Consider the following 26,426-nt stretch of genomic DNA (forward strand, 5'->3'; position numbering starts at 1 on the left):
GTTCAGTTGCTTACTGGCGGACTGTTTATGATACCAAAGACTTGACCAATCAGCATTCAGTTCAGATATGATCGACAACTATTTACACATGTTCTAGCCAATGAAAGTGCAGCATTGGGATTCTGAATACGCCTTTGTGATTAAGAAGCGATTAAAGCGTTTTATCCTGCTTTCACTGATCAAACGAGTTTTCACTCGATTATTGTACTAAAGGGAAATTTCTAAAACACCAATTTTCAGGATGAAATAACCTCTAAAAATAAGAAATAAATACCAACACGAAAAATAATAAAAAATTTAAATACACATCAAAAACAAGTTATCACAAAGAAATGCTTCATTTATACAAAACAAGAAGATAAAACGCGTATATATTTATAGAACAGTAATTCATTTATTTATTACATCAGAAAAAATATTTTATTGAAGTTTGATTTGTGCTTGACATGGCTTATTTGAAATAAATCCATATCCATAGAGTTAGTAGAGGTTGGAAAAGCTCATTGGTTAAAGCTGAGAAAACTAAAACTTTGGGAATGTTAATCCATTTAGCTGTAGATTATGTTATGGGATATCAGCACTGTTCCTTGTCAGCCTCAAAATTCCCTGAACAATGCAGTATTTTGTGACAGGCAATAATTTCTGATTGTGCTATGCTGCATCACATTATTGAATAATCAATTCAGATGAAGTCGATTTTAATTGTAAAGCAAATAGTTTATATGAAAGCAAGACTGGGTTTCTAAAAATAATAAAGATAACTGACTTGAATACATTTAAATCTGAAAATGCAGCTAGGTCCAAATAATGAGAAATAATGCAGATGCATGCTGAGACAAAAAAAAAAAAAACTCAAAACCTTTAGTGTATTTAAGAGCAAAGCCAAACAACAAAGTTTAAGGTCTGAGAAAATAAACAAAATTATTAGTTTCAAAAAGGTTAAGTCTTCTTATCCGGTTAACAACAACAAAAAGTAGGACTAAATTAGACTTGTTTTATTTTTATTAAGACAAACCAAGAGACTCATAATCAGGACATTTTAAGGGCTGAGTTTAAAACATTTCACTAACTAAATTAAGGAAGCTCTAGTGACTTCTCTAACAGTACCACTTCATTTTAAGATAAATATGCCAAAGTATTAGACAAACTACCCAAACTTCTAATTGCTCATACTTTGACAGTGAACCCATCTTTCTCTGTGTTGGTATTGTCGCTTTATGTTATGGTTTACAAAATGAAATCACCAGAACATTACTGAATGTAATAGTGTGTGTGTGTGTGTGTGTGTGTGTGTGTGTGTGTGGGAACACTGGTCGTTACCTGTTCACCCTGGGTGGGGGCGGTACCCCTCTGTGCCAGTTTTAAATGTCAGCTGGGGAGTGCTGCGGTTTGATCTGATTTCTGCCCCTCTGTGACACTGACCCTTACTGACTAGCGACTATTTTTAGATGACCTGAAGCCAGCAGACTCTCCAGCTTTTATGCGGGGTGCCAGAGTAAATATTAGCCAAGATATTCCCGCATTGCATGTACTCCTGAACTATGTGAGGCCTGTCATGTTCAAGTTCAATGTCAAACTTCTGTGAGAGAAATACTGGCAGTCACATCTGACATCCGCTGCATTATCAAGAGCACCGTTTTGGGTTATTTACTTTGACACAGTTATTGTCAAATGATTTGATGCAAAAATCTAGTTTTATGACCAATATGACCCCATTAGGAGTTCTCCATCTCTTGGTTCTCTGTCGACACATCTCCTTTTGGGTTGAAAACTTGGTGGTTGTTACTGAATTTCAGGAAACACCATGATGACAGAACTAGTGTGAAGTTAGTCTGATTGTAGTGACCACTGTTCCACTGACCTTTTGTCTTTTATCTCTGTTTGTCTGAGCAGTCAGATCCAAGACTGGTTGGTGTCTTTTTCCATAATGAAAGCTGAGCTGCATTTAACTCATTCAGTCCTACCATTTAGTCGTTATGGTTTGGTTTTACTCTGTTACACATCAAAAGCTCTGAATTTTTATATTCGTTTGGCACAGCTGACTCCATCAAAGTTTTCAAAGCAGCAATAAGACCACTCAGTCAAACTGAGAACATTACATACACACCGATCAGGCTTTTATGAGCGACAGTAGTGAAGACCCTAACCTGCCTGATTGTGATTTTCACCAAATCAAATTTTGTTTCATAGGTTAATAATGCATCCAAAGTTGTTGTTTTTTTCTAGATTTTGCTTGATTTGATAAATTATGTTGTATCATAAACCAGGCAAAATTCAGAGACAACTGCAAAAGCTGGTGTTTGTTTGAATAAAATTAGCATTTTCTCTTGATTTTTATTTTTAAACTCTTTTTAACTCAGATAATGTAAAGACAAGTGTCCTCCTGATAGTTGAGATGATAAATATGTGTCCCCACTCCACACCTTTTCAAACTCTACTTAAAAACCTTGAGAATTTATTTACAGAAAATGACAAATGGTGAAAATGTAAAAAAAATTAATTGCTTTCAGACCTTACTTACACCCATACAGTACCCAAACACGCAGACACGTGCGCACGCACACACATGCACACATGCACAATCTAACCGTTATGTTTTTGGACTGTCGGAGGAAGCAAAAGTAGTTCTACCATAAAATGACAATAAAATGATTTAATTTGATAGAAAAAAAGTGCTACGGGTTCTTTGAAACAGGTTGTAGTTTTGAAACCAGAAGGGAAAAAAACAATGAATAAATGCACTAAAAACAACCAGTCTGCTGATGCATTTACAGACCAGAAATGAAAGAGTTTTACATCAAGGGATAAAATGGCAGGTTTGCATCACTTGCTTGCTGTATCTTCACCAAGCCTGTCGATGGGAGGCTTCCTGCATTGTGCAGTGGCAACATGGAAACAGCCATCCTTGCAAAGTTCATGGAGACCTTGCATCAGAAGATGTCAAACAGAGGCTAAACAATGACTTCCTCAACATGGGACACTAAATTTTACTTTGATTCCAACATTCAAAATGATCTGTCTAGTTTTATGTCCTCTGATCAGTGTAAGGGTTTTCTGAATACAAGCTTGAGTCTGGTTCTGCTAAAGCTAGATTTTAAAAAATCTGAAGCAAATGTCTCGACTTTTTCTGAACCCATTTTTTCATACTTTGTGTAAATTAAAATTGGACCTTGAGTTCAATCTGGACAGGTGTTTTAATACTTTAAACTTGTAAACGCCTGCACGGGTCTGTTAGCAACCTAAAGTAGTATTTAAGATCATTTTTGATGTCTTTAGTTTAAATTCTCTGGTAAATCCCATCATTGCTGGTGCCTGCTTCGTGGATTTCATAACCAGGAGTTCGTTGGGAGTGAAATATTGCGTGGAGAAGGTTTGCCAGAGCAAACGAAAAGTAAATGATTGGCTAATTCAGATCCTACCCACCAAACAAAGCGTGGGAGGAAACTTATCTCACTGATCATATGATCCAAACTGTTTATCAGTGACCAGAGTAAAACGGATACATGTTCATTATTTTTTAAATTACAAACACTAATAATCACAGTCCTATTTAAACTAAATTAAACGCCTTCTTTGCTGTAGCTCCTCTAAAGTCTCATTGACCCGACGCCTGCAGCGCTACCTTTAAACCAAAGGCCTCCGTCTGATTTTGGAGGGTGTAGTTAATCATTGACGAGCAGCTGGGATTTATTATCTGCTGCAATGCTGTCAGGCAGCACTTCACTTCCTGCTTGGAAACAGAGACTGTACCTTTCTCTGCTGAACACGTCTGCTTTTACGAGAACCGCGACCTCGCTGCGCTCGTCTCAGTCCAGGTACGTCGCACTTCCTCGTGTTTTCTTGAACAAAGACTCCAAACTGCTCTTCCCAAAATGACTGAATTAATTTATATGTGTAGAAATGTAAAGTTATGGGATTTATTTAGGACATTTTTAGAGGTTGTTCTGATGCGTTTATCGTTTAATGTCAATCCTGTTCATTGTGGATGCACTTTATACTTGTCATGCTTAAAACTGTATAAAAATACACTTTGGGTGACAATGTTAGCCTATTTAATTTTAGACATGTATACTGCAACCTTTAAATACTGTAGGCAAACTGTCAGACTGCAGAGCATCAATATGAGTGTGAGCCACAATCAGAGAAGATTCGAGCTTAATCACTCTTATCAAGCTCAAGTCAGTAGTGATGTGTTGTCAGTATCTCGCCACTGGCAGCTATATGAGCTCATGTTTATGACACATTTATGTCATGTCATGTCATATGTTGCAGACTGCTCCATCTGCACCCTGAAGATCAAGTGGGTCAGGATCACCTGGCGTCATCCACAGCTTCGACCTGCACAAAGCCAGCGGCTAAAAATGCACTCAAGCTGCCATAAGGTGAGTGTCACTGTTACACACAGCCACAGCTGCAGCTGCAGGCTCTTCAGTACGTGATTATCCTCATGCCATCCATTGTCCGACCCTATAATAATCACAACTTTTATTAGGGGTTGTAATCGGCCTCAGGGAGTTGTTGCCAAACAAAGCCTGGAACAATCCCGCATTTCCTCATATGAGCCTATTAAACCTTAACTAAACACAAAGTCTCTGGAAGCGTTTTATGACTCAAGACAAAACCCATTGCACTTGTTCAGAGGAATTCCTGATTCTCCTCTATATGCTTTTATACATTTGTTTTTTGGTTGTTGTTTTCTTTTTTCTTTTTTTTTTGGTAATTTCCTTACGTGTGTCTTTCTTTAGGAATCAATGCAGTCTTGTCCATCCATGAGCTCGAGAGACTCCCACTGCCCAGTGTGCCTGCAGACGGCCACATTCCCAGTCCAGACCAACTGCGGCCATTTATTCTGTGGTACGAGATCACACAAAGTGACCCATCCACTCTTACAGTAAACGTTTTCTCATATTATAACTTCAAACTTCAATGTATTTTATTGGAATTTTAAGTGACAGACAAACGCAAAGTTGTGCATAACTAAAAGTGAGGGGGGAAAATAAAGTTTTTTATTGTATGAAGATAAAAATCTGCATGAGATGAAACCAAAATGAAATATTCTTTATGCCCATGGAAAACTTCACATATGGTTGAAAGCAAGCGCTGCACATCATCCTGAAAATATAATGGTGGATGTGTGTGATGCTGTAGGGATACAGACCAATTTGTGAAGCTGTTATTCTGGAGCCGAGGTTCATTTTCCAGCAGGACAATGTCTCTAAAGCCAGAATGATTTAATCAAAAACATATTCATGAGTTAGAAGGACCTCTTCAAAGTCACTCTGACCCATGTTGCAAATAATAATGGGCAAAATTTAGTCTCCAGATGCTGAAACGTGGAAGAAATGCACCTCAAAGTACCAGAAGATGCATTTCCCAGTGAAATGCATTAAATGCATTGATGTTGTAAAGGTGAAGAAGTTCATGTGTGAATCCTTGAGCTGAGCACAGCATATCGCTGGTCAACAAGTGATTCAGAATCAGTGTACAGCAGCTGTAGCCCTGATTGTGGTTTATTGATGCACAGAAGTTCACAGAGTTAATCTTCACTTGAAGAACCAAAACTGGAAAAATATTGTTCATAAAGTCCTAATAAATACGTTAGTGCAGTGAGGAGATGAGTGAAGACGGGTCGGCTCTCTGAGTGAACTTCAACCAGAGACCTTCATAAACTTCAGCCAGGCTTTTTACTTTATCAACGGTTCTCGTGTCCTGCTGGGAAAGAAATCGTTTAGCTTCTATGTTTGGAAATCTTTACATCTGGATAGTGATAGCATTTATGACATAAACCCACTCCTGTTTAACCTTGACGCTATCAGCTACTGATTACAAAACACATGCTCTCCCCGCCACGTTCACCGTTAACGCCCGTCTAGACTCTCCACAGATATTAGAAAACCGAAACCTTGTTTAATCAACTGACATTTTGTGACAAATGTGTTTAAAAGGTCGTGTTTGTTTCCGCAGCTAGCTGTCTGCTCACCTACTGGAGACATGGCTCCTGGCTGGACGCAGTCAGCTGTCCCCTCTGCAGACAGAAGGTAGACTGACGTGACAGATTTACCGTTAATCTAGAGCCGCATGGCGAGCGTCACACCTGTAATAAAAAGCAGCCCGTCTCTCTTTCAGGTCAGCGTGCTGTGCAACCTGTTTAAGGAGAGCCGATCAGATCAACAGTCCAAGAAAGTTCTCGGGGAAATCACGGACTACAACAAACGCTACTCTGGAGCCCCGCGAAGGGTCAGTGTTTGCACTAAGACGACTCCTTTCACAGCGATGAATTGCAATATCAGACGAGATTGAGATGAGATTCATTACATTTGCACACAACGGGTTCGGTAATGAGAGCACCTCTTATGCAACCCAAAAGTTTTATTTCATTCTAAAAAAAAAAAATAAAAAAGGCACACGAAAGAGGACCTCGTTAACACTTGACAAAGGCAGAGCCAGAAGGTAATTGATTTCCCAGAAGGCTCTTCTCCTTCATGTACCGCTGTTAGGAAATCCAAATGGGCTTCTTGGAGGATGGGAGCATGGCAGATTAGTAAAACAGAAGCAGATAAAATTGCAGTCCTTTTGAAAAGGTATTTTTTTTAGAAAAGCACCCTGATGATGTCATAGCTAAGTGGAGACGATGCATTCAGGACCAGAAAGAAGCCAAGCCCCCCTCCCAAACAAAATTGGTATAAATTAATAGTGCTTTGTTTGCACTGGTTTGTGCAGCTAAACTTTTCTAGCAGTTTTTTTTTTCTTTTTTGATTTAGGTGTGCTGGTTGACCTTTGATGACCTCTGGAAACGTTCATTAATATCTTTAAAATGATGGCAGCAGATAAAGGTTTTTGCCACACCATTAGTTTGATTTGAAAAAGGTGGAGGGATAACGTCACTCAGCTCGATTTCCTTGTTTTTAGCTCCATCCATTTTTCTAGCTTTTTAAATCTGTGTAAAAAACTTTGATCTCATCTGATCAGAACAGAACACCACATGGATCGGGTTAAACTTTAGATTTGCTCTTTTTTTTTTTTTTCCCCTGTGTGAAACCCTCTGACATGTCTTCTGGTCCGACTTGACCTTTGTTGCGCCCCCTCCAGGTGACAGACTACCTCTGCGACGCTCCTCTTCTTCTGCAGTTACTGGCTCGTGGCCTTGGCACCATGGGAAGCCTCGTCTGGCTCTTCCTCTTCAGGGTGGCCCTGTGCTGCGTTGGCACTGTGGTGTCCATCTCCTCCTCCCTCTCCGTCGACCCCGCGCCGTCGTCGTCATCGACGACCCCCCTGGAAACGGATCCCTCTCTCTGCGGACTGCTGGGGGTCCTGGATGACCTGGTGGTGGTCATTCTGCTGCTCCTTTGCGTCATTAACGTCAACCAGCAAATTGCACCAGACGGCGGACGACACTCTCCGAACAGAACGACCTCACAGGGAGTCATGGGGAGCTCGTTGTAGTTCTATGCTGCTCGACCGCAAGACGTTTGAAATTGACTTTTATTAGATTTCTGCTCTCTGCCTCGTTGCATGAGCAGATGAGAGAATATTGACAAGAGCCGGACACCATTGATCCCCTCAGACTGTGGATTCCAGGCCTGCTTGTCTAGTGTTTACAGAGCTTATGTAACTGTGATGCGTTCAAATGCAGTGTGGCGGTTCGGCTGTCGCTCCTGAGCGTCAATTAGTTGCTGCAATATTGGAAAAGACTTTTTAAATCTCATCCTTTAAAGTTTAACCTGTAAATGTAGCAGGTTGCAGACAACAGCCATCGTGCCAGTACTGTGATGTTTTTTCCCTGTACATATGTGACATTGTAGGAAGTTGTTTTTATGGTTAAAATAAAGATTATTTATTGTACTGTAACATTCATCTTTATTTAAGTCCCAGAAAACTTTTTTTTTTAAAACAAATTCATGATGAAGATTAGTTTTAAATGTTTCAAGGATGCAGCTGATCATTCCAGCAAACATTATTAGTGTCAGATGATTCAACATGTAAACATTTGAGTTCTTAACCGTCTCTGACATCAAAAACTGCACTAAAAACACAAAGTCATGTAGCAGAAAGTGAAAAGTTGAATCCTGTAATACTTGACCAGCACTAGAATCACATTAATCTGTGTTGCTGCACCAGGCGGCTGCGTTCCTGAACATGCGCAGCCAGGGCGAGGGTGAGAGCGCAGGCCGGAGGTCCCTGGGGGCCCAGGGCCACTGCCAGCCCAGGGTGCAGCGCTCCGGGTGGGGCATCATGGCCAGGTGCCTTCCGTCCCTGGAGCACAGGCCTGCAATGCCCTGAGGGGAGCCATTAGGGTTCAGAGGGTACTCCTCTGTGGGGGAACCCTGGTCGTCAAGGTAACGGACAGGGGCGAGACCAGAGGAGGTGATCAGGTCTTGGGCCCACGGGCTGCGGAATCGCATTAGACCTGCAGGGCGGAGAGGACAAACGTCAAACATGGCTGCTGACACTGTGCTCTCTGAACCTACTAGTGAGCAGAGCTGTTCGCGAAGCAAATATGTAAAAACCCCGATTTTTATTTTAACTGCTGTACGAACCCAAAGGATCCGACGAGGCTCAGAGTTTTTACCTTCTCCGTGAGCGACCCAGACTCCCAGCGCAGAGCCCTCCATGCCTCTCAGCCAGATGGACGGCGAACTCTGGATCCCAACGCTCACAAAACGCGACTCAAACCGGCCGGACCGATTGTGGGTCAGCACCACTTCAGAGTCTAACCAAAAAAAAAAAAAACAAAAAACATTTAGACAAAAACAAAATGGGAGAAGTAAAGTAATAAGATTTCTAAGCAGCCTAATCGGCATGCAAGTTATCGATTAGTGAGTTAATCGAAAGATGTTTGATCTTATCGGTCAACTAACGATGAACTGATAAGTGGCTATTTTCTCAAAAACCTAAGGGCTGAAACAATCGCTAGTTTTAGCCCTAAAATAGTTGGATTTCTTTTTCTGTCGCTGAATAAGACATTTCTGAGCTCCTACATTTGGATCCGAGGCAGTGTGAATATTCTTTGTTCGTTAGCGCTCTGGTCTGATCTCACCTGCTCCTTCCTCTCCCTCTCCCACCCAGCCCAGCAGGGTGAGCAGCTGGCAGCCGTTGCACACTCCCAGACTCAAGGTGTCTTCCCTCCGCTGGAATCGCTCAAATTCAGCTTTAGCCTTGGGGTTGTAGGCCACAGTGGCAGCCCAGCCTGAAGGAAAGAAAGAAACTGCTAGTAGGAGGAACCCTGCACCTGCAGGCATCCTGTCATGAAGCATCGCTTCACGGTTCACCTCTGGCTGATCCCAGGACGTCTGCGTAGCTGAATCCTCCGACGAACACGACCGCCTTGAAAGGTTGGAGGGTGACGGATCCGGAGCAGAGGTCCTGCATGGTGACGTCCCAAACCTGCACAACCAGGGTTACATTTAAACCAGGAAGTGAGCGCACATGACTGCGAGGCGCTTGTTATCGACCTCAAAGCCCGCCATGAACAGAGACACGGACATCTCTCTGTCTCCGTTGCTGCCCTCCTCTCTGACCACGGCGACACGTGGCAAACCTGCAGCTGAAGGAAGAAAAGCAGAAATTGCTGACTCAGTAAAGTTAACTTTGGGATTACTTTACCATGAGATATGAAAACTTACAAATATATCCTTTTACCCCTTCAACTTTTCAATATTTCCTCACATTAGAACCATTAATTGTAATGTAGTTTTGAGGGATACAGAGTAATAGATTAATACAAAATGTTTGATTTTTATTTGTAAAAAGCTGTGAAATAATCCATCCCACCATAATGCTCTATATTCTGTTGGTCTATCATAGAAAATCTCTAAAACAAAATAAATAAAAAAAAACATTGTAATTTGTGATTGCAACATGACACAATATCAAACGTTTGACACGTAAATATTTTGCAAGTGAATATTTCACAACACCAATATAATCTTGTATATAATATAATATTGATCTTACCGAGCTGCCGTATGCTAGGAGTTTCAGAGGGGTCAAAGGTCAGCTTAAAGTAAGGCTGCATCCTCCTGGAAAGCCCTTCCTCCTCCTGCTTCACGCACAGCTCGTCGGCTTGGAGACGCTCCAGTTGGAAGCTTGTTGCCTCCCAAACAGCCCTGAGGTCGGGCAGCGACTCGGACAGAACCTCCTGTCCGTCCACCCGGACCCTGACCTGGGAACCGACGGGGAAGGGGCATCAGAGAATCAATCGGTGTGAACAGAAGAGGGTCTCGGCATGCTCTGCGGACGTCTCACCGTAGCCTCTGGTCCGAAGCCGCAGGTTCTGCCGATGCGATGGCACCGCAGGCCTCCATCCCTGTATCTCTGACAGACGGCTTCCAGGTCAGTCTGAGAAACCTCCAGAACCAAACCCAGCTCCTCGCTGAACAGCAGCTCCATCACTGCACAGAAAGCAGGGAGCGCCACAGTTGACTGAGTAAAGGAGAGGAGGCAGAGTGAATACTGTGAGCAGGCTGCAGCAGAAAAACCTGCACCTGCATGTAAGGCAAACATACATTTAAAAAAAAAAAGAAGAAAAAAAAAAGAAAAAAAGGGAATCCAATACATTTTAAGGTCTTAATTTTGTGTACTTTTTAAGGATCTGCAATATAGGTTTTATTGAAAAAAATAACTGAATGGACACAATTTAATGCAAAAGCTACTGAAGTAGTTTAAATATAAGTAGAAATATTAGAATAAATATCTGCGTTAAACCTCAAGTTTGCTCAAGTCTGAACAAAAACAAAAGCCTCAAAATTTAACCTGATATTGAAAGAAATTAATTTTAATAAAACTCAATAATTCCCTTAAAAAGTAGTTTAGGATTTATAATATTTGAGTAGTTAATAGTTATAGAAACACAGACATGTGGATCAGAAATGTTGCAGAAAAAGCAAGAATCATATTTGCACTTCTTATAAAACCTGATCTGATTTTCTTACAATAGTATCTGTGAGGAAGTTGGTGGCATTTAATTCAAGTTTTTAAGACGAATATCTCTAATGCCTGTGTAAAAATGGAGAGATTTCTCACCGTTTTGATGATGAGCGCCTGTAAAAGGTCTTAGCAGCATAAGGACCTGAAGAGGCTGAATGTTTTATGACAGCGAAGCAGAACAAATCCACTCATTCACCTCCGGATCCGTCTGAAGAGAGCTCAACGTCAAACCCACGGTTCCCAGCGAAAGCCATTTCCAGCAGGCAGGAAACGAGGCCTCCATCGCTGATGTCATGTCCTGCGCTGAGGAGACGATCTGAGCGAAGAGGAAAAAAATAAATAAAAAAAACTTCAGCTTTGTAATAATAAAACAAAACTGATACTCTGGCTTCTAAAAGTCACTGATGGAAATCAATGGCAGCCTTTTATTTGCTGAAATAAACAACCAAACCAGCAGGGGGCAGTGTTATCACGGTACGATTATAGCTAATGAAGGACAAGTTGTGAGGGGGGGGGGGGGAACCCCTAGGCAGACTTAACCAAAGCAAACACTTGCATGTGTTCATCTGCGTACTTAAAAGTTTGAATGTGTTGGCAGACTGACCCTCTAAGAGCTTCTGGGTGGTGGTGAAGCAGGCGCTCAGGAACTCAGGCCTGTCCAGGTCAGGACAAACGTCCCCCAGCTGACTGTAGCACTGAGCCAGGGCAGAGCCACCGAGACGGTGGCGGCCTGGACTGACTGGGACCCACAACAACACGCCTAGAGGGGTAAAAAAAACAAAAAAAAAAACACAAAACAAACACTGTGACGTTGTGGAAAGTGTGGCTTATGGTCAATTCAGGTCAAAAATCCTGCTTTCAACCAATCAGAGTGATGGATTCGTCCTTTGTTTCTATTGGCATATCGCACCTTTCCCATCTGGATCCTCGAGATCCGGCGTCACTGTGGCTGTGATGTCGGGGCAAACGGCATACGCAGAAATAACCAGAGCGCCTGAAGCAGATTAAATCCTGTTAAATTCTGAAACTCATACATTAAGAGTACGCAGACAAAAACACAGGACGAAACGTGCAGACAGGATTTTACAAGCGTTTTCCCGGCCGTTTTTTTTTGGGACATATTTCATTCTGGCCGTGAGGCTGAACAGATGAAGTGTTATTAGTTCATGACGGAGCAAAAATACGGTTTCAAGTGATGTATTGATTTCAGGTTATATTTCATTTACTTTAAAGGGTAGAAGGGCTGACTGCTTAAAAATACAACAGACTGCCCAAGGTTCACTGTTATGGATGATTCAAAGAGGAAATAAAAAACTTGCACATGTACACAAAAGGACGGTTGATACAAAGAAAACATCAGAATTTTAGCATCTGAGACAGAAAAACCTTTCAGACAACAGTGAATGAGCCGAGGGTTTCTCAGGAAGTCGGCCATTGTAATACTAATTTTGATTTCTTTTTTTTTAAGTTCTAGCTCCACTGGCAGATTTTACACTGATTTTCCTGTGTTTTAAGTAAAAAAAAAAATCTGCTAGTGGATCTAGTACTTTTTCATCAATAAAGAAACTATTGACTTAAAACAAGCACCTATATCTTGCTGAAGAGTTACTTGTAAGTTAGTGCACTGGATGTAAGGCAAAACTAAGATATTTGCTATAAAACCCAGACAAAAATACTGTGTAAAAACACACAGATTTTATGTTTCTTAACAGTTTACTATTGCACTGTACTGTTGGATTCATTTTGCTACTCCTCACTCTTAAAACATGAGGTTTATGTTTACTTTTGGAAAATAAGAGATCAAAATCCCGACTGCTACAGAGACTTTATTTGTGTGTGAAGCTTTAGGTTTAATCTTTTTCTTCTTCTTGCGATGCTGTCCTTTTAAAATCTGTAAGAAAATTCTCTTTGCCTATTCTGTGGTGCATAAATAACGGTGAGGAACGTAAATGATGATGGTTGCTGCTCAAATGTTCGTACAGTGCGACTGCCGAGCCTACATGAGCTTCTATAAACCAGACGTGGATCTTCTTGGACTGAAGCACTGAAGTGTGGGTACCTGGCGCTTTGACCGTCTCTGTCCCCACTCTGGCCGCCATGCTCAGAGAGTCCTTGCCCCCGTCGATGGCCACGCCCAGCTGACCCATGACCTCACACATGGCCTTGCAGGCGTCCCACAGACATGCCCCCTCGCCGGGCAGCTTGGCGGCCCACATCCAGTTCCCACTGCACTTCACATCCTGAAATGCGGCACGGAAACTTGAAATATCTCAGAAACTGAAAAGTCGTCGCATCAGTCGGGACTTTCAGCTCCACAACATGTTTGCTGGTAGTTTTGGTGGTCTCACCTTCAGAGCCGTGACTCTGGCAAACAGCAGGTTGGTGAGAGCCTCTCCGACAGCCATCCGGGCCCCCGCCGCCGGGCAAACCAGGCCTTTGACCGGCTGCTCCCCGATGGCCGTGGCCGCCCCCTGCAGGCCGAACGGTGACAGAGCCACGACCGCCACGTCGGCCAGAGGGGTGTGAAGGGGGCCGACGCACTGTTGCTGGGCAACCAGGCCGGTTACAGAGCGATCCACCTAAAGGAGGGAGGTAGCAAAGTGGGGACAGAGTCACAAAATGTTGGAACAATAAAAAAAATATATAAATAACTATTTTGGCAAAAGACACCACCTTATTGGTCAGGTAGCGTTTAGACGCCACAGCAGGCAAACGTAAAACCCGCTGCAGGGCGTCTCTGACCGTCAGCTCAACAGGAAGACTCAGGGGCAGAAGGGTGGGGGCCAGGCGCTCCATCCGAAACTCTTTCTGCGGCATCTTGCCCAGAACCCAATCCAGCTGCAGGTCAACAGGATGGCGGACGCCGTCTGCCCGATCGCCGTCGCTTCCCTCGTCATCAACCAGAACGATCTGTGTGGAAAAAAAAAACAAAACAAAAAAACACACACATGAAGATAAACAAGCTGCTGCCATCCCGGTACAATTTTCCGCTACGTTTTAACGCCGCAGTGGACAAAAAAAGTTATGAAGCATGCCTTTCCGTCTCCTGTGATGCGTCCCACAAAGTCAACAGGACACTTTTCCCGCTGACAAACTCTCTCCAGGTACGACTTGTCTGACGGCCGCAGCAGCAGAGCGTTGCTCTCCTGGTACTCGGCCCCCCACAGCTCCAAAACGCTCAGCGTGGGGTCGCCTTTCTGCACACACAGAAAAAAAAGAAAAAAAAGAGGGGAATGATGTGGTTTTGTGTTCAGAATGAAGAGTGGCAGATTAAAATGAATAAATAACTTATTAAATAATAAAAAATTTTAAAACTGAAAAATGAAATCCCTACAGTTAATTGAGGCTTATAAAAATAATTCTATATTTATGTCAAGTTTTTTTTTTTTTATTACACATTTGATTAATTTAGTCATTAATTATTTATAATTTGGCACTCTTCTCTCTCTCTATAGTTTTGATATTTTTAATATTTCTTATTCAAATTTAAGAATATAATGTAGGATGTTTTTTTTTCTGCTCTTCCTGTCATTATCAGTCCTTTATAGTCTTTACACATAAGCAGCAGAGGCAGCCCAACAGCTAACACTGTGGTTAGCACCTTACAATAGCGATTAGCACAGCCAGCCTTACTGAAACAGCAGACTGTGTATTCCTTGAGAATGTCGACAGTTTAACTCTGACATTTCTGAAAGGCTCTTTAACTCCAGAATGCTTCAGGACAGAGTTGTTAAAAACTCAGTTAAATGAAAGCAAGCAAGCCGTATTCCACTGAGCCTTCCTGTTATCTGCTTAAAGTCTTGATCTTTCCTGCAGGCTAGATAAACCACAAAATGTTAGCACTGAAAACATTTCATTTCTTTCCTTCCTCTAGCTTTACTTCAAGCATCTCACTGATATTGAAAATGGCTACCTCTAGGTCTTCCTTCAGTAACAGCATGTACACTAAAGAGTGTTGTTGTCACCACAACATGGCAGAGCTTTGGCACTGCTTGTTGACCGACCCGCCCACGAGTTTCCGACCCACCCTTGTTTTTCTTGGTGCAAAACAACTGCATTCATGTGCAAACCTGAGCAAAAGTTGAGATGTTTGTGCCCATTACCTTGAATTTACTACAGTAGATCACAGCGCCGGCTGGCTCGCTGAGCTCCTTCAGAACATTACCTTAAGACGAGAACACGCGTCAGCGCTCGGCCTCTCATTTCAAAGTTTAAAATGCTTTCAAACTCCACGAAGCTCGAACCATTTCCTCCTGCTCCCTGATCATGGATGCTGCAGATGGGGTTGCCGTTGCTTCTTTCCAGGCATGCCCTGAGAGCGCGGTTCATCTTCTGCTCCATCTCAGCGTCTCCCCTTTGGACCGCTCCCAGGTCCCTCTCGCTGCAGTTGTCTCCTTGCACCTGCAGTAAGAAAACAGCTTCCTCGTTGCAAAAATCATCAGCGTCACGTAAGCACGCTGCCAGCCTGTCCGTGGTTCGTACTTGAACAGAAGAGGCCGCTCCTCCTCCCACGCCGATCCGATACACCGGCCCGCCGATCTTCACCACCTCCATCCCTGATTGCAAACAGCCGGAGAAGAGGAGCGACGGGAGACGGAGTGACTCACTGATCAATGCGCGTTGTAAAAATAGCTGCAGAATGGATTGCTGGAGTTCACGCAGACAGTCGGACATTACCGGCTTCTGCCTCCTCTTTCTTCACGTAGTTGTCCTCGATCGATCCAAGACCGCCGCTGAACATGATTGGCTTGATCCATTCCCGCCGCTCTCCATTAGCCAACCGCATGCCAAAGGAACGGGCAAAACCTAGAAGAAGAAGACTCTAAGATAATAGTAACCAAACACCCTACAGACATATAAGTATCATTCAAGTATCAGTCATTAAGTATCTCCTGAAATGTTGGTATGGCAATCCCCAACATCCTCAGTACAAACATTAAATATTATTGCAGACAGCAGTGCAGGATCTCGATTAATGAATTAATGTAAAGTTGACGGATCTTATTGATCAATTAACAATTGATAAGCAGCCGTTTAAAAAAAAAACCCACTGTATATCAAGAGAGTCAACCATTTTTCATAACAAATTTTTCATTACATACTGAATAAAAAAAAAACGTGCCCTCTCCTGGACGGAGGCCAAACTACAACACTGAAAGAAGGTCTAAGCGGATGTTATTAGATAATCGATTGGAGTGTTTTTTACTCTAATAAATAGAACCTTTGAGTAGTTATTTATATTAAACCTACTAGTTTTACACCGTTTATTACCCGAGTTGTGTGAATTAACTCAAACTTGAAGAACAAAACCGTCTTCTCTCACCTGAGAGGACAGGTTCTCCAAACTTGTTGCCGTAGTCTGAAGCTCCATCGCTGGCTTCAATGGCAACCTGCAGTGGAGGGGCAAAGCTGGATGGATACTCCCAGCCCTCACCTTCCTGCTCCCAAGGGAGACTGTAGCCTGCAGGCGAGGACAGAGAGAAAAGTATTGAAACTGAAATGATTTTATGAATTATTTTAAGACTAGTTTTCCTAAATTACTATAATTTACTATTGTTCCTCTTGCAGGTGGGAACACCAGCAAGTCTAGCACAACGTCAGACCACACAAGGCTTACTGAATTTGGGGGGAAAAAATGGAGAATTAGAAAAGTGACTGAACAAATATGTTCAGTCTCTTTTAGTCAAGATTTTCTTCTTTTCTCTACTTCTCATCTGTGCTTCTATCACTTTATGACTTTTAGCATTTTGGTCATCATTAGTATCCAGACTCTGACCACCTGGCTAAATATTACATTAGCGTAAGAAATTCAACTTCATAACATGTATTAGCCAACAATTATTGCACTCCAAACAATCCTCTGCAATATGAATATTGCACACAGTGGGATTTATAATGATGATATACTCGCGATATATCGTGCATCCCGAACGTATGTCTAGTTTGGAGAAAGGTTGACAGGAGAACAAATCCTCTCCAGGATGAACATTTCGCCTTCACTTAGGTTTGTAAAGCTGAAAGGCCATTATTCTGACATTTAGGAAAGACAAATTATTTTGGTAATTCTAACTAAACTAAAACAAGAGCACTCCGGTCTAATTTAACTTCAGATAGTGAGAAAAGAAAAAAGTTGTGAGTGTTTTTATTCGGTGTGTGTAAACTTCTGGGTTAAACTCTATGCTTTAGAAATGATTTACAGACCTTATTGACCAACTTCACTGGCCTTTGTTCTGGAATTATAGGTGAATCTCAGGAAAATAAGGTAAAACCTAAATATTCGCTTATTTCAGCAATTCAAGTTGAAAAGTTTAACTTATATTTATTTATTGCACATAGGATTATTATTATTTGACTATTTCTGAGAATATTAATGGTTATAGTTTCCAGCTAAAGAAATTAATAAATTAAATTTCTGAAAAAAGTAACTACTACCACCAACTAAAAGTATAACCATACACAGCAGCTCTTGCTGTTGGAGTCCACGCCTTGTGAATCGCTCACTACCACACTTTTTCCTTCCACTCAACTTCCTCTTAGTTCATCTGTCAGAGATAACATTTTGTGACTTATTGTGCAGAATGTCAATAACTATCTGCTGGTCAAGTAACAACAAGTCAACAATACTCCGCATGATCGTCCAGGGCATTACATCACAATAAACACCCTTTGTCTAATGATTTTTGATGATATTCTAAAATATTGAGATCCATCTGTACTTTATGAAAGTTTTTCTTCCCTTTAAGGTTTTCAAAGTGCTCAAAAAATAAAGTTCAAAACAAACAAATGTTTATTTCCTGCCACCATTAGAGCAGTTGGTCCCCACGGCGCAGTGAGCTACCTGGGATGTGCAGGTTTCCGAAGCAATATCCCGCAGTCCCAGCGATGACGTGCCCTCCTCGCCCGGCGCTCTGGACATCTCTGATGCGACCTCCGGTCCCCGTGGTGGCGCCACTGAACGGCGCGACACCTGCGAGGTTCAGAGTTCGCTAAGCGTCATTACTTTGTACTAGAGCCACGTCGGTTACTTGTGACTTTGACTGGCGGAAGTGAGAGCCGACCGGTCGGGAAGTTGTGCGTCTCGGCGGTGAAGATGACGTGTCGCACAGAGCGCCGTGTCTCGTACGGGCTAGCTTCCGAGGGGTCTGCTGGGTAAATGCACCGCAGCTCCCCGCCCCTGATGCCACTGGACACAGAAATGAAACGTTTCACAGAGCGGGCGGGGCCCGGGGCCACGGGCTCGCGAGCGTCTCCCAACGCCACCTGCTGTTGTCGCAGAACTTGATGACGTTGTTCTGGTTGCTGTGCCGCTGGGTGTCCATGATGAGGCTGAAGAGGGTCGCCGGCTGCTCCTGCCCGTCGATCACCATCCGCCCGCGGAAGAACCAGTGGCGGCTGTGCTCGCTGGGACACAGAGGGACACACACGCTTGGGAACCGAGTCAAAAACGTAAAACGAGGAGGATGCTCGGGCGATTCCTCCGCTCCACCTGTTGGACTGAGCCAGGTCGAAACACTCCACGCTGGTGGGATTCCTGTTGATCCTCTGGAACATGGACGTGTAGTAGTCCAGGTCCCAGGAGTCAAAGGCCAGACCTGGAGCACGCACACAGACAGCAGCGTAAACACCAAGGCAAAAACAGGCAGCGTGAACCGATTCAGACAGAGAAAAAGGATAAACGGCAAACACACCGACACACACCGACACTTCTCCAAGGGAGGATAAACCCAACACAGTCTGGCTTTGATGCGTCCAATGACTGGTAATCTGATCAAATAATCCTCGCAATATAAACCATGTTTTGCTCCACAGCAAAGCAAAATAAAATGACCAAATGGGTTTGGCTGGATTTACGTCTTTTAATCCCCCGAATGTGACTGAATATAACACAGCTGTCATAATCCATAGCAAAACATATTGATGCGCCAAGTGAAGGTGTTTAGAGAACATGGAGCTGCATCTCTACACCCTCCTCCTCAGTGGTGGCCCATCACTTCAAACCTCACTGAAATACACAAAGTTCACGACTGTATAGTGACAAAATGTTTAAACGTTTAAGAGAAGCAAATACTTTTCGCAGAATGTTTCAGTTTTACCACAAAATCTTCAGCTTTGCTCCACAAGTCACACCACGTCCAGCATGCTTGGTCTGTTTGATAAAGCAGGCCTGTCTGCTGGTTTCACTACGTTAGTGAGGCACACAGAAACAAGATATGCCAGATAATGAGCAGCGGCTTCATCGTCTTGTGACTTAACGAGCTAAGTGGGAATGTCATGCATCATGTGACGTTACGGCCTCCACCGAGTACTTACAGCGAGCTGCAAGACTGGAAAGAGGGCATGAAGAAAGATGAAAGAGAGAGAGGAGGAGGAGAGAGATATCACAGCAGGGTATAAACACCAGAGACTCGGTGTGTGTGGAGCTAAAAGCAGAGCAGCGGAGACCTCAGCGCTGCCAAAAAGCCTCACCCAGCTCGCTGTTCGCCGTCTCCAAGGCGGCGCAGCCCTTCCCCAGGACGTCCACCTCAAACACCGGCTGCGGCGCGGTTTCCACGGCGAAGGAGGTGATGGGATGTTGATAGACGCACTCCGTCATGCTGTCATGGAGACACTCGATCAGCTCCTTCACGTCTGCGCTGAGCTCGCCCGCGCTCCGTCCGTTCTCGGCCTGACGAGGAGACGGACGGGTCGCTTCAGAGAAATAAATAAGTAGGAGTAAAATGGAATCGTGACCTTCCCGTGTCACCGTCAGCGACCTTGATCAGAAACCTGCGGGACCGCTCCACTCGCGTGACGTTGGAGAGGCCGGCGCTCTGGCAGATGGACACGGCATTCGTTGACCAGGCGGTAGAGAAGTTCAGCCTGAAAACACACAGACAAAAAAAAGCTGACGCACAACTCAGAACGACCCCCACGTTCTATGGATGCAAATATATGGAAATATGCGCAGCATTAATAAGGCTGCTATGGTCAATAACCAATATTGACAAATATTTGACATATTGGCCAGGAAAATACCTGATTGGTCCATTTCCACTTTAAACATTTTGACAAATTCTCATGTCACTCCTCTAAAGCAAACCACATTACGGCACACTTAACACACGTTGAGGTTCAAAGTGTCTCACCTCAGTGGCCTGCATTCTGATGAATATTCATTAAAAGGAGCGGATGAATATTCATGCTGGTCTCGTTACCCTCGAAGCCTCATTACATGAATAAATGAATACATTTTCACCAGTTCACCAAGTTCCTTGCTACAAAACTATGAGCAGAGCTACAACATGAAACCGACAGATCAGATATGGGCTAAGCTAACGTTTTTTTCTTTTGCTGACCATGGGACACCAGAGACTGTGTGTGGAAGTGAGGCTTCACACTTTCTGTCCTAGGGACCAGATTCCAATTAGGAAACTATGCTGGCTTTGCTAATTAGCACTGCTGGTAGAGAAAGGGCCCCAAGACAAATTTAGCGTTTGTTGCAGCAGCATAATCTGACAGCGGAAAAATTAGACGACCTACACCTCTTGAGCAAATTCAGTGGAGAATCAGTGATTATGTGGACTTGCTTCTCTTCCAAAACACAGTGAGGACCTTGTTAAAATGCATAAACTGTAAACCCACTTCACAGAATAATTGTCTTGAATATACGGCCAAATCAACCTTCCTTCATGGCTACTTCAGTGAGACGTAGAAACCAGGCCTCTGGAGGATGTAGTCTAGTTATGCAAAGAGGATTAGTTAAGGAGACCCCTCTCTTTTTGCGCCACCCTTAAGGATGCTGTATGCTGTTACACTAAAGCTAATGAAATGCCAGCCTCCGGTGTGCAGAAGTCACGAGCAGCACCTCGGTCCGATCTCCACTAGTTTGTCCCCGCTTCCCTCCGTGAGCCTCGGTTGGTCAGACAGCGGCTCCGCCTGCAGAGGAGGACGAAACAACCAGAGGAGAACCTCCGTCTGCGCCGCATCCAGACGCTCGCAGCCTGCGGAGGAGAGCAGGAAGAGCATTTAGGGCGAGGTGGAAGGCCGCCGTTCCAAGAGCGAGTTCATCGGCGTGATCTCACCTGTCAGCTCCACGTTGTAGCACAGCTCGGTCGTAATGGACAGGTGAGGGAAGAGCTTTGCTGCCCTCTGCAAGGCTCGTCCAATCAGAGCTTCGCCGCTGTAGAACCTCAGGACGGCCATTTTTCTGAGGAGAAGAAAATCCAGTTAACGAGGCACTGAGCCTGTTAAGCATTCCCCTTTTGAAGCAAGTTTAGAAAAAAAAAACCCAGCCTAGTTTATGTTTAGATTATTTTCTGCATGTTCCAAAGATGCTGAAAACATAATGTTCAAGTTAGCATCTTGTATGGCAACTTAGGTACGCTTCATTTATGCTCTACTAGAAATGTATGCTCAATACAGATTCTTTAAAGTTCAACTAGTGATCGCTTTTAATTTTACTTTATTTGTAAAAATGCAAAATAAAAAATAAAAAACAAAAAAACAAAAGTCAATTCTTTGCTTGGTCACCAAACCAGACATGGTTGATCTAAGATAATCTAAAGACCCTAAATGAGATGAAATGGCCCTTTTTGATTTCAGGGAGAGTTCAAATTTATCTGTTGGTTTTATGTCAGTGGTTCAAAAATTAAAACAGAGCTGTTGTAGCAAATCAAGGTTCAAATCCAATTCAAATTTAATTCAAAAATACTTTATTAATCCCAAAGGGAAATTAAATGTTGCTGTTATTCATAACATCTGAATAATTTATAATTTTATTCAGATTTTTTTTTTTACCCCAAACACATGAAATTCTGGAAACCGAAGCATATTTTTATTCAAATATTTCTTTTTTGTCAGTAGTTACCCAAACTATTGGGTAAATATAACTATTGTAATAGTTTGGGCATTCACGTCACTTCTTATATAGTTTTAATCAAATCAGATTTCAAACGAAGCTGTGTGTTAAATCATAAAAGAGACAATCACAATCAAGTATACATAAATATGAAAAGTTTACTTTTCAAATTAAATTTATGTACTTTCCACAGTGCATTTTAAGCCTTAGATTAAAGACTGATAAAGTACTTTTAAACAAGTTAGACAATAAATAAAGCACAGATCATTTCTGAATAATAAATCTACTTTAAAAAAAAATAATAATAATTTTAAGCTAAACTTTGAAGTGAAACTGATAAATCGCAAAGTTTGCCTCAACTCAAGACCAGTTCAGCAGCATAGTTAAAGACAACATGGTGATGAGCAGAACTCTGGTTTCTACAGATAAAATGTTGACAAAAGGCGACCCCTGATACTGAAACCCCCTAATCAAGAGAGTGAACTCAGATCAGGACTGTCCTCTGTTCTGCTTTGATAAACTCAAATTCATTCTTTAGCAAGATAACAACAAAAAAATTATATATAAATCTCTACGTTCAGTGAAAAGAATAAGAGGTTTATGATTAACCGCCAGCATTGAGTGAAGACAAAAAAAAAAACAACAAAGAACAGAGTCAGATTTTCAAGGTCCAAATAAGAAAAATGTTTTCTCTTTTTGAATGCAGCATCAGTTTGTTTCTAAAATGCATGTCTGCTTCCCTCATTCACGTCATCATGTTTGATTCTTTTAGAGGAAAACCTATCTAACAAGAGATTTACTCATTTCAAAGCTCTTTCACTTCAGTTTTTCCTCTGCCAGTCGTGATTCAAACACTGGGAGCATAAATCAGGAGTTTTATGCAGCAAACTGCATAAAGCATGTATTCAGCACGCACACACTTTTTCACGGTAACTACGAGTTTAGCAATTAGCAACAGTACAAGAGTGACTGCGAGAAGATGAAGAGTAACACCACTAATATATCCAAAAGGAGGAGGAGTTACTTATTGAAAGCTATGGATCAGAGAGTTAGCAGGAAGCTAACTTACGTGCAGCAGCTTCACTAGTTTAGGATGGAAAGCTGAGACAGTCACCGCAGATCTGGACAAGACTCGTCTTCCTGAACGAAAGCTTGGAAGTTGTCTGCTTATGGGTCGGCAACGCAGGCTGGCAGGGGGCAGGATGGACGGAGATCAGCACTCACATGTGCGCCGCTCTGACCGCATCACGCATGCGCAGCTGGGGATCGTTGAGGGAGATGATCCTGGAATGTCAGACAATTTGGGAAGACCTTGAATGCATCACCTCACCACCGCGCCTCTCCGTATCTGTTTGTAAAAACAGATGAGCTTCACGCCAACTAGCCTAAGTTCTGTCGAATAAAACTTTAATTTATCCATTTTATTCCATAACTTCACTTCTTTCATAGTTTTAAACCTTCATAATAAATCAATAAATTTTCCTGATATTTTGTTGTAAACAGTATTAATTAAATTAACGTCAACCTTCCTATAAAACAAGCTTCAACACGCATCTGCCTCGGGTGACATCGCATAAGGCAACTATTCATTGTGCTTAGACTACAGCCATTAGTGCTTTCCATATTTTTTCACTCTCTAATTGCGTCATGTCTTTTTTTTTCTACTGCTTTTGGCACAAGTGACCTTTATTAGACAGGAGGCCGGCAGGAATCAAACCCAGGACAACCGCGTCGAGGACTAGCGACTGCGCATGCTCCACCAACTGAGCCACTCAGCACCACTTAAATTATGCTTTTATTCAAAATCCTCCTTCAAATGCGCGTGATTGCATTCTGCATGGCTGCTCTTAAGGTTTTAGCAGAAAGCAATGCATGGATTTTATGAAAAGTTTGGCAACATCACAGCTCATGGGAACAGTTTGTGAAGAGGAACAAGGCAGACTGGAACGGAACTGCCAAAGATTTTTCTTCCCAAGCCAAGTTGTTATAAAAACCATTTGGTCAGGTTGGCATGTTGCATTTAAAATACTTTTCAATTTCCAACCATGCTTCCTGGAGACCTGCTGCATCATCTGCTACTTCTGCTGAAAATTGTCTAGAAGACTTTGACAGGTTTGCAGGCAAAGAATTGTCAAAGAATTTCACTTCATCTCTTTATCAGTTACAAATAAAACAATAACTGCATGAAAACTGTGTTTTAAATATCACTGGACATTTGTTAGAAATAAAACCCACCCTAAAGTATCTCACTTATAAATCACCTTAGTATTTATGGATGCATAGGCTTATCAGAAACTGGTTATAGCCGGGATGAATTCTTTTTAAGTGAATGAAGTTGGTGCAATCTTATAAACCTAAGTGATTCAATATTTGTCCTCATGCAAAATAATGTTCTTAAATCTGAGCCAGCATCTAGAAAAACAAGAACATCTTTGACAGAAGTGCTGATAGGAGGAAAAATAAAAACATCCACAACCGTTAGACGTCAATAGCTGCAGTCTCAGATATATTTAATAAATTAAAGCCAAGGTACAAAAAGACCACTGTACATTTAATTCCTTCCACCTCTCATCCGCCTACAACTCTAGACTGTGATAAACAGAGCTCCTTCTCTCACTTTAGACTAAGAGCACAAAACAAACCAGGGATCAGTGTTGAACGGCAAGACGTTCATTGTACTAATTGGACTAAAGCGAAGTGGCTTGGATCAAAAGTGATTCCTGTCTTGGGTCTCTGTCTTCGTCAACTGTCGCCCCCTCCCAAAAACCCCCCTCCCGTCCCGAAACACATACATGCTACATGTCTGCAGGCACCTCGGATAAGACAGAAGGATTATACTGAGATGAAAGTTTTATCAGAGATCACAAGGTACGTTTAGATGCCGAGTGCTGCTGATTCACAAAGACAGTTTTAATTTACAGCCGTAGCGTCACAGGCGTAAAGGATGAGCACAGAATGTCGGCGTGAGGAAACTGTCTCTATCGGGCGATCTTAACGGCGTGTCGCTCGGCTCTCTCTGACCCTCTCCAAGGCAGTGACCCAGAGGATTCTGGGTAGCTTGATCGCAAGCGTTTGTTAATAGAAGGGCTTGGTGAGAAGGACACGGATGGATGAGTCTGGTTTGACAAAGAGGCGATGAGAGTTCGAGGAGTGTTAGATGCTCCAGGTCAGTCTTTCTGAAGAGGGTTGCCTGAGTGAGCGTGGCTTGAAGAACAAAACGGGCTCTTTGAACACCAGGCGAAAAGAAAACGATGCATTTGTACCATAGGTCCAATATAAGTGCACTGAACAAGTGGGGAAGGGGGGGGGGGAATAAAAAAGATACATATGTGCAAACCTCTCGTACATACAGATATGATCACACTCGTACACTCAAATACGCAAGTGTTCAGCAGTACCTGTTAATATGCACAACTCGGATTAATATTTTTGCACAATTACAGTGACTAAGCAGCCCACTGTCAGAAATGCCTAGTCTCATTCTTAGCAGCTTCCATCATGGCGCCGGTTACCGGGATCCGGTTTCCCTCCTGCCATTGTTCTCAGCAATGCTGCTTTACCTCATGGTAAAGAGCGAGACTGCAGCAGGACTGGGTAGGATGACACGTGCATGAGGTACAGCCCCTAATAAAGAGGGCTTCATGAATTATTTGACTGTATAAAGTCCAAGTATTGTGGATTTCAGTCTACCTTTCTCTACTCGCACTCCATAAAAGGCCTTTTAATAAAACAAATATAAAAAAAAAAATCACAAAACAATTAATATAATTTGGCAAACGCAGAGATATCACAGGGTGGAGCATGAGCTGGAGCAAATATTGGGTTAACTTCCTGCAGGATCCCCCCCACCCCGACCCCCACACCCCATAAACAATGCTCCTTTGTATCCCATTAGCAGCAGCAGCAGGACTGAAACCACCTATTTGTATTTACATATACATTTATATAATTACCTTGGTTTACTTTGAAAAAATAATGTCAAGTAGCTACGTACGATACCACTACCATTTCATATAGATGCTAATCACCAGGAAACAAACCTAGGGAACCACAGGAAGATCTAGAAAGGCAGAACAAGCCAGAGATAGGAGGCGGCGTTAGGCAGCATGCTGTGTGTGCTGCTCAAAATCCTTCCAATAAAATGACCTTTAAAAAGGAGAAAAGAGAGGAGGAAGAGGCAATCAATCTTTTAACAGTGAAAGAATCAATGCAGCAAGGAGGAGGCGCTCTCTTAGGCCTGCTGGGAGTTGGAGTTTTGTCCGCTGATCCGACGGCAGCTCTGGGCTGGAACTTGGCTCCGTGCCTTTGTCCTGCGGCTGGATGGATTATCGTTACAATCGTTTCTCGATGTCTTTATGGGTTTGGAGAGAACTTTGTTGCTGTGGCATCTGGGCATTTGCACTGAGGATGAAGGTTACGATTAGCTGGGCGCTTCGAGGGGCAGTGCTTCAGTATTCAGCAGCGTACTCTGTGCCGTGCAGACCTCTGCACAGCAGCGTAAACTCTTTCACCATGTCCTTTACTCTTCTCTTGTTTACTCGCTCTCTGCGTTGCCAAAGAGGGAGAGAGAGAAAAGAACAAATCGCTGAGCGTGGGTAATTTACAATGTCACCCGACCCTCGGACTTCGTCTTGTAATCGTGTAAATGACCTTCCAGGTTTGA

The 26,426-nt window shown here is 42.8% G+C and overlaps 3 protein-coding genes across 4 annotated transcripts in view; 1 reads left to right on the forward strand and 2 right to left on the reverse strand.

The window, feature by feature from the left end:
* Positions 1 to 3,362: 3,362 nt before the first annotated feature.
* Positions 3,363 to 7,845, forward strand: LOC103137030 (E3 ubiquitin-protein ligase RNF170). The gene is made up of 6 exons (XM_007550538.2): positions 3,363 to 3,815; positions 4,273 to 4,382; positions 4,746 to 4,854; positions 5,965 to 6,038; positions 6,127 to 6,237; positions 7,090 to 7,845. Exons 2-6 carry the CDS (start codon positions 4,362 to 4,364, stop codon positions 7,441 to 7,443), a joined length of 669 nt encoding a protein of 222 aa, XP_007550600.1. The 5' UTR covers positions 3,363 to 3,815; positions 4,273 to 4,361; the 3' UTR covers positions 7,444 to 7,845.
* pfas (phosphoribosylformylglycinamidine synthase) lies at positions 7,843 to 23,129 on the reverse strand. Of its 2 annotated transcripts, XM_007550537.2 has the most exons (28): positions 22,833 to 23,129; positions 20,988 to 21,112; positions 20,771 to 20,906; positions 19,680 to 19,785; positions 19,393 to 19,591; positions 18,413 to 18,518; positions 18,187 to 18,327; positions 17,985 to 18,109; positions 17,765 to 17,893; positions 16,250 to 16,387; positions 15,604 to 15,732; positions 15,409 to 15,482; positions 15,171 to 15,327; positions 15,030 to 15,091; positions 13,962 to 14,123; positions 13,600 to 13,836; positions 13,275 to 13,505; positions 12,986 to 13,166; positions 11,837 to 11,920; positions 11,531 to 11,686; positions 11,123 to 11,242; positions 10,246 to 10,391; positions 9,955 to 10,162; positions 9,453 to 9,544; positions 9,270 to 9,384; positions 9,038 to 9,187; positions 8,570 to 8,710; positions 7,843 to 8,407 (listed from the first exon to the last, which is right to left on the reverse strand). In XM_007550537.2, the coding sequence occupies exons 2-28, from the start codon at positions 21,106 to 21,108 to the stop codon at positions 8,097 to 8,099; spliced, it is 3,957 nt and encodes a 1,318-aa protein (XP_007550599.1). In that variant the 5' UTR covers positions 21,109 to 21,112; positions 22,833 to 23,129; the 3' UTR covers positions 7,843 to 8,096. The 2 variants fall into 2 exon arrangements, with proteins under 2 accessions (XP_007550599.1, XP_016526185.1); XM_016670699.1 differs by lacking the exons at positions 19,680 to 19,785; positions 20,771 to 20,906; positions 20,988 to 21,112; positions 22,833 to 23,129 and adding an exon at positions 19,237 to 19,250 and having other exon boundaries at positions 19,393 to 19,470.
* A 1,115-nt stretch (positions 23,130 to 24,244) lies between these two features.
* The window catches only part of LOC103137031 (importin-13), a 28,952-nt gene continuing 26,770 nt past the window's right edge, over positions 24,245 to 26,426 (reverse strand). The window contains exon 23 of the mRNA XM_007550540.2: positions 24,245 to 26,308. Within this exon, the coding sequence (XP_007550602.1) occupies positions 26,212 to 26,308 (97 nt within the window). The 3' untranslated portion in view covers positions 24,245 to 26,211. The remainder of the gene's footprint in view (positions 26,309 to 26,426) is intronic.

Source organism: Poecilia formosa, unplaced genomic scaffold, assembly GCF_000485575.1.
Source record: "Poecilia formosa unplaced genomic scaffold, Poecilia_formosa-5.1.2 Scaffold37, whole genome shotgun sequence".
NCBI classification, from domain to species: domain Eukaryota; kingdom Metazoa; phylum Chordata; class Actinopteri; order Cyprinodontiformes; family Poeciliidae; genus Poecilia; species Poecilia formosa.